The sequence below is a fragment of the Meleagris gallopavo genome, chromosome 9 (assembly GCF_905368555.1).
Source record: "Meleagris gallopavo chromosome 9, MGAL_WU_HG_1.1, whole genome shotgun sequence".
Classification (NCBI taxonomy): Eukaryota; Metazoa; Chordata; class Aves; order Galliformes; family Phasianidae; genus Meleagris; species Meleagris gallopavo.
In genome coordinates, this window is record NC_139412.1 from 13,417,370 (window position 1) to 13,424,501 (window position 7,132).

Here is a 7,132-nt window from a genome sequence, read left to right on the forward strand (position 1 = left end):
TTTTCCAGTTGTATTTTTTCTTCCTTTTCTCTTCTTTTGTAGTTTGTGTTTCAAATGGCAAAACATACTCCCACGGTGAATCGTGGCATCCTAATCTCCGGGCCTTTGGAATTGTAGAGTGTGTGTTGTGTACCTGCAACATCACCAAACAAGAGTGTAAGAAAATTCATTGTCCAGAACAATATCCCTGCAAATACCCTCAGAAAGTGGAAGGAAAATGCTGTAAAGTCTGTCCAGGTAAAACAAAGAGTTCATGATAAACCACTTTTTTTCTGTGCATGTCAAGGATTCTGGTCACAGAATCTGATGAAAACAGCAGAGCAGTGCCCACGGTTCTGATTTATGTGCAGAGATATCCATGTGAGACACACACCGCTGCCTGCCTAGCCTTCACTGTTGTTACTCAGATGAAGGGCTTGTTGCGTGGGGCACATGTGTTCTCATCAATTCCTGTCTTTCTCTGTACTGTTTGCATGACTTCCTGATGCTCATTTCCAAAGAGAATTTTACAGAAACATACACAGTCCACTGCTATCAGAAGACTCTTCCATTCTTTCCCCACTGCAGTACTCACAGAACATTCAAATCATCTCATCTTCTTTCTCCCATTCTTGTCCAACTTCCAACTACCGTCAGAATAATTACAGTTTCCACTTCTATGTCCTGTGACTTTACCAGGCTGTCATGAGATAAGGTGCCCTGTGCCTAGCCCAGGCTTGCACTGAACTGCTGGCTGGCCACATCCCTATGTGGCCCCTGCTGATCAAACTGCAGAAGATGTAGGTTCTCCCCACACCCCTTTCCTGAACAAAGCGTTAGCTCGGGTTTCTTCACTCTCTCCAACCACTGATTTTCATTATTGTTTAGTTACCTCTGAGACTTCCACTGTTATTTCAAATATGCTTGGAAAGTGGACAGTGGTTCAAAAATCCTGAGGATTCTCACAGACCAGTATAGCTCATTTCTTTATGAAATTCTTTATGGATTATAAATACAAATACTCTCTTGCCACAAGAGGCAGGCAATGGGAACCTAGCAGAGTAGAACACTATTAAATGCCTATGGCTTAGCTGGAGATGGATTTCAAAGACTGCATAAGTGAACATATGAGTTGGCCGAGATGATCCTTGTGGGACCTTTCCAACCTGGGATATTCCATGACTCTATGAAAACTCTAATTTTAAACTAAACCTGCTTGGTTTAGTGCCACGTAATTTCTGGAAGACTTGTTTACAGCTGTAGAATGTGTTTTGGGCTTTTTTCTTAAACAGAAGAAGTGCCAAGTCAAAGCTTTGACAACAAAGATTACTTCTGTGGGAAAGAGACCTTTCCTGTCTATGAATCCATTTTCACAGAGGAAGGAGAAACTATCAGAAAAATTGCAGTAGAGACTGAAAAGTCACCACAAATAGAAATACACGTGTGGACAATCAGAAAAGGTGAGTTGAATAAGTTATATATTTTAAAAGTATATCATCTCTCATTAAAATGCCAGAGCAACTTAAATTCCAAGCATCTAGAGACCGCTGTTCTCTTAGCTATTTAGGATACCACTACTACAGCCATGTCCACTACTATGTTTTGCTCTACAAACATCATTAATAACACACACATTTCTAGTTCTGCAAACTCCTGGCCTTTATTGTGAGCAAAACAACAAAACCATGTTGGGTGTCAGTAATACCATGTGTAATCTGTGACAGAGAAATGAACAGTGGGTTTGAACCCAGTGCTTATTTAGCTGGACCAGAAAGTTTTCCTTTGAAATTACTGTCTGTCCTATCTGTCCTGTATTCCCTAGTGATACATAAATGCATTCATGATGGCCTAGAATATTGACAATAAATTATTAAGGGTGAAAGCAGTATCTCTTATTACACCAACTGGTAAAATCAGAAGAAAATTCAAAAGCTTTCTGATTTGCATTACTGCAAATCCTCAACAGTTAGTACAGAAAAAATATTATCTTCAGCTCTTTAAAGATTCTATCTACTTAATCCAATTTAAGCAAAAAGGACGCAATCCCCTTAGGAAAACCTCTTCTAGTGCAGCCCTTTCCACGGAAATGATCTCCAGAATGCACTATAAAGCACAAAGCCAAATCCCAACTGTGAGCAGAACAGAAATCGCAGGAGGGCTGATAGTTAATAATTACTTTATGTGTTCAAGAAGCTACAAAGGCTTGTGATGACTTGTCAGTAATGTCTGCTAACTCATGACAGGCAAAATGGCAGTTAACAACAAAATTGTACTGTTTTTTTTCCAAGATACTGAGATTTTGGCTTCTGTTGTAGTTTTACATTCGCCCATGCTAAGAAAGGTTTTAGCTATGTCAGAAAATAATCAGCCAATTCTCACACCCCTCTGCAATCATAAATCCTCTGAAGAGGAGCACTGGGGTAGCAAACAGACAGAATAGGCCAAAAGTCCACATTATTGGTAAGGATTATTTCACAGCGTAGCTCAAAACAGCAGAAATTCTACATAAAGACCAGGCAGCACCCCGGGCCTAGAGCAGTGTGCATGCTTCCAGTAACAGCCACTTCTTGTACCTTTGCTGAAGGGATTCTCCGTCATTTCTACATTGAGAAAATGTCCAAGAGGGAATTTGAAGAGCTTCCCTACTTCAAACAGATAACAAGGACAACCTCTAGTAAGTAAAATTCTGACACCTTCAGGCTTTCCTCCATCTACACAACCTTGAAAAATACGCCATTTTACTCAGTGCAGTCAAACAGCCTCATGTTCCTCTAGTATGTGGCTTTGTATAAAATCAAATAATCAAAATACAGCAATTTAAAATGTAGGTACATATAGCATGCTGCGCTAGTCTCCTGTCGTTCTGAGAAAACAAATTGGCTGTTTTCTGCTTATAATGCCACGAGTCTAAAATATGACTGATGTCAGCACAACAGCACTATTTGACTTTATTTAAGCCCATATACATACATATGTTGTACTTCAAAGAAGCCTTTTCTGTGTTCTTAGTAGTATTTTTATTATTAAAATTTGTCTTTTGAAAAGGTATGCAACTCACTTATCACTCTTGCTTCAATTTCTTTTTTGTATTTCATCCAGCTTGGGATATGATACCTAATTTGACAGTTTAATTAAGGTATAGGCACTTTTAGCTACTAGTTCTTTTGCTCTACTAATTGTCTTTTTTCTTTTTTTGAGGTTCCAAGTAGGCAGGGAAGTATTTTGCCCAGGAACAATCTATTCTTCATAATACAGGATAAGTGAGAGGCAGACAGCTTTTCATCTTGAATATTTTCTAATTTGTTCCTTTCAGCCTTCTCTGCACTTGTCATTGTTATCTGTACTATCACATCCTAGTTAGCAGGACTGTGAGCAATTCTATTAACCTTAGCAAAACTATACCAGAATACTATTATCTGACACAGTTTGTATAATACGCAGGTAGCTAGAGTTCATATTGCATGAAACGCTGACTTCTAAATGCTTTCATTTACCACCACATTTAAATTTTTATATCACTGTCATAAATCAGGGGACCTGACTACATAAATGATTGAAGCAAATAGTACTACTTGATTAAAGAAAAGGATATTCAGGTTCTTGTTCATCATTTATAACAACATTGTTTTTTTCATGGAATGGAATTTCATGTTAAATGACTGTAAGATACTTTGAATATTTTCCATGGGAGGTTTGGACATCCTCTCTTTGACCACTGTGAATCAGTTTGTCTGGAGAATGCTTGTAAGTGACTCCAAAGTTCCCTATGCCCTTCCTAAGCGAGTGTCTTTCTCCTTTGTGTTTTTGTTTTCAGGTCAGTGGAAAATATTTAGCGAGGGAGAAGCTCAGATCAGCCAAATGTGTGAAAGCAGAGTGTGCAGGACTGAGCTCGAGGATTTGGTAAAGGTTTTGTACCTTGAGAAGTCTGAAAAGGGTCACTGTTAAGGGAGACAGCACTGGAGGGAGAAACACAAGAAAACTTATGAAAACTTGGATCTGCAGCTGGACTGCAGGCTTATTTTGCTTAAGTCAACAGTTGCCCTAAAAACCAAAACTATAATGCAGTAATTATTCACATCATGCACAGCAAATTTGCTGCTTTATGTGTAGTGGTCTGTGTCAATCGTTCAAATATCTCCTCCAAAATTCTAGGAGACTCTGTCTTACTGATGGGAGAAGCAGAAAGAGAGACTGTACTTTCCCAGAGTTGCATTTCTTTACAAGTTAAAAAGAGAAAACAGAATGCTTTTATTATTTGGCAAGTTATTCAAACTAATGAAAAGAAGGACACCTAATAAATGTGCAGGAGCTGTGGAGAACATTATTTCCTGTGCCGAGCTCATACCATTTCTGGAGTTGAAATGGCTTGTGGATTTCTTTTTAAGCAGTGGAAGAAAAATACAAGTGCTACAGTACTTGTGTTGGAGACATAAAAAACAAATTTAAACTAACAAACTCCTAAGCAGCCTGCCTTTGGGATGATGTCTTGTAGTTGAGCAAACAGAATCCATAAACTGAACAGCAGGTGTTAGTGGCAATCACTGTATTTTTGTAGCAACTTGAGCAAATGTTCGCTTTCAAGTGGTTTTTACTGTTTCCACCACCCACTTCTCTAAAAAAATGTATGTATTATCTCTCAATCACAGCCCTAACAACTTCATTCTTCTGGGCCTGATTAACACGTGATCTTGGCTAATAGACTGCTTTGTAAAGCGATGCTGAAGAAGGTGGTGAAGTACTTGCAGCACTTTCAGAATTCCTAGGGGGTTGCACCTCCCAATTAATAACTCTTTCATTACAACAGAGCTTAATTTATTTGTTCTGGTTTGTTGCAAAACTAATCTGCATTTTTTTCCTGATGGTGACTTCCCAGTTTTCAAGCTTCAAGGACAGATTTCCCCCATGACAAATACCAAACAGCTACAGCAAGCCTTTAGAACACAGTAGCTCTATGAAAACTCTTATCTTTGTGAAAAAGAATTTTGAGATACTCTGTTAAACTTAGTATAGTACATCTACAGCGTTTAAGAAAGGTGGTTCTCATCTGCCAAAAAAGAAGCAGAAGGCTGTTATTTTAAAAAATATTTTCTCTGAAGAGTCACCATAATGCTGCACTGCCCAGGGGCTGCAGTATTGGGTGAAGTCTCAAGAAGCAGATGACTCTGCCTGCTTTGCCTCCATTTTCTGCTCCGCAAGTGGGAAGGAACACTGCTGTTCAAACACACGCTAGGAAACAAAGCTTTGTGGAAACAATCTGAACCAGGGGCTGGGCCTTCATAGGGAGTGAAGTCACAGTGACTGCGTGGATTTTGAGGTTTGTTGTTCTGCCAGCAACAGCACTGTAGGGGTGTATTCACTCCTAAAGGGACGGAGGTGTGGGAGCTCCTGCAGCTCCTCTCAGCCAGGCTGCCTCGTGCTGCCCAGGCCCTGCTCTGCTGCAGGCAGCACGGCATGGGGCTTCCCAGCAAAGAGGAGCAAGTGACAAAAACAGTCTGAAAGGGGTGGGAAAGCTGGAGGGAACTGGGCAAATAACTCACTGAGCGATCCAGGATGTTGTAGCTCCAGGATCCTGCATATAATCGCCATATTGTCCCTAGGCCTGGGCACAGAGTGGCTGACATAGAGGAATGCTTCCCTCCCTGCCAAGTGCTCAACGCAGTCCACTATATCAGGAAAACATGCTAAAAAGGGAGCATGTAGGTGAATTTACAATAATAAAACTCTAGCCTGATATCAGTAAGAACCGAACCTCATCAGGCCGCAGTGAGGACAGCTGCTCCAACACGGGTCCTGCACAGACACAGTCCTGCCACCAGAACTGCACAGCAAGGCCACAGGGAGCCCAGGCCTGGGGCCCCTCCTGCCCTGACCTGCTGCAGGGCCACTCTTCACACTGCTGGCCCAGTTTCACCCTTTGTGAAATCCCCTTTTCCTGAGGTGTCACTACTGGGCCCAGCTGTGCCTTTGCAGCCATGTGACAGCCCAGCCTCTCCTCACAGAGCCCAGCAGGGCACAGACACCACTACCACTGGTAACGTGCTACGTGCAGAGTCTGAATGGGCACCTGGCCATAAGACAAAGTGATTTGTTCCATTGAGTTTCCATGGTATCATTGCCTCCATAAGTGCTGTGCAGGTGTTTGGAAGTGGAGTAGGGCATGCTAACCGAGGTCCTAAGGCCTCACTGCACCAGAGGTCACTGCAAAATAATTAACTGCGGAAGCACCAGCTTGATCTTAGCAAAACCCACAGCATGTGGCATCTATTGAGTTCAAATGTGCTGTAGAAGTGCTAAATCTCACTAGAACTCTTCTGATAAGCCATGAATTATCCTGATCTTTCCTTTGGTGAAGATGCCGTAAGGAAGACTGAGGAACTGTAGCGATCTGGTGGGAAGAGCAGCGGTTGCCTTCTCACCTCATGGGCATAGTCTGTAGCAGTAGCTGGTGAACAAAGACCGAGGGGAAAGTGTATAGTGTTTGTGTTTTTGTGAAGGCGGCAATCAGCTTTTTGTATTTGTGACAGGACTGGTGGAGTCCAGATTGTGTATTTATTTTATAATAAACACTTTCTAAGAAAAGCAAAAAAATCATAAGCACCACTTAGTAAAATGCAGTGTTGCATTTCTGCAGTTTTTCATCACATAGGGAAATAAAATACACAGTGTCATCACGCTTTCAATTCTTTTCATGGGACGTATGTCTGTTACGGTACTTATTTATGTACTTGTATCACTTCAACCTGGTTTTATAAGTTAATAAACTTTAAAGTTGTTAAAAAAGCAAGCCGTTCTGTGTGTGATGTTGCTGGGTATGTTACAAGAGTCCTTTCCCTAAGAACACATTCTAGGTACACTCACCCGCTCTGCTCCCACCTCATCTTGCAGCAGCTCCTTCCTTCTCAGGTGGAGCTGTCTGAAGGTTGGGAGTCAATCAGGCAGGATTGCGCAGCTGCATTCCCACTGAATGTATTCTCTTGATTTCATAATGTCTAAGCCATGTTTTACCACCAAACTACACAGTTTTGCTTCTCGCTTCACCCCTATTCCCCTGTCACATATCAGATCATCTTTAACCCAACATCAATCCACAGAGCAACAAGAGGGGCAGGGTACCAACGGAGAACTTAGAGCTGTTCCCTTCTGAAATAACTTT

General features: G+C 41.4%; 1 protein-coding gene across 5 annotated transcripts in view; it reads left to right on the top strand.

Moving 5' to 3' along the window:
• CHRDL1 (chordin like 1) overlaps positions 1 to 6,759 on the top strand; it is a 42,024-nt gene extending 35,265 nt beyond the window's left edge. For 4 of the 5 annotated variants that reach the window (XM_085230787.1, XM_085230785.1, XM_085230786.1 and 1 more), the window contains 4 exons: positions 43 to 237; positions 1,272 to 1,439; positions 2,564 to 2,653; positions 3,794 to 6,759. In XM_085230787.1, the coding sequence (XP_085086913.1) occupies positions 43 to 237; positions 1,272 to 1,439; positions 2,564 to 2,653; positions 3,794 to 3,924 (584 nt within the window). In that variant the 3' untranslated portion in view covers positions 3,925 to 6,759. The remainder of the gene's footprint in view (positions 1 to 42; positions 238 to 1,271; positions 1,440 to 2,563; positions 2,654 to 3,793) is intronic. The other variant, XM_085230784.1, reaches the window with a different exon arrangement.
• The last annotated feature ends 373 nt before the right edge of the window (positions 6,760 to 7,132 follow it).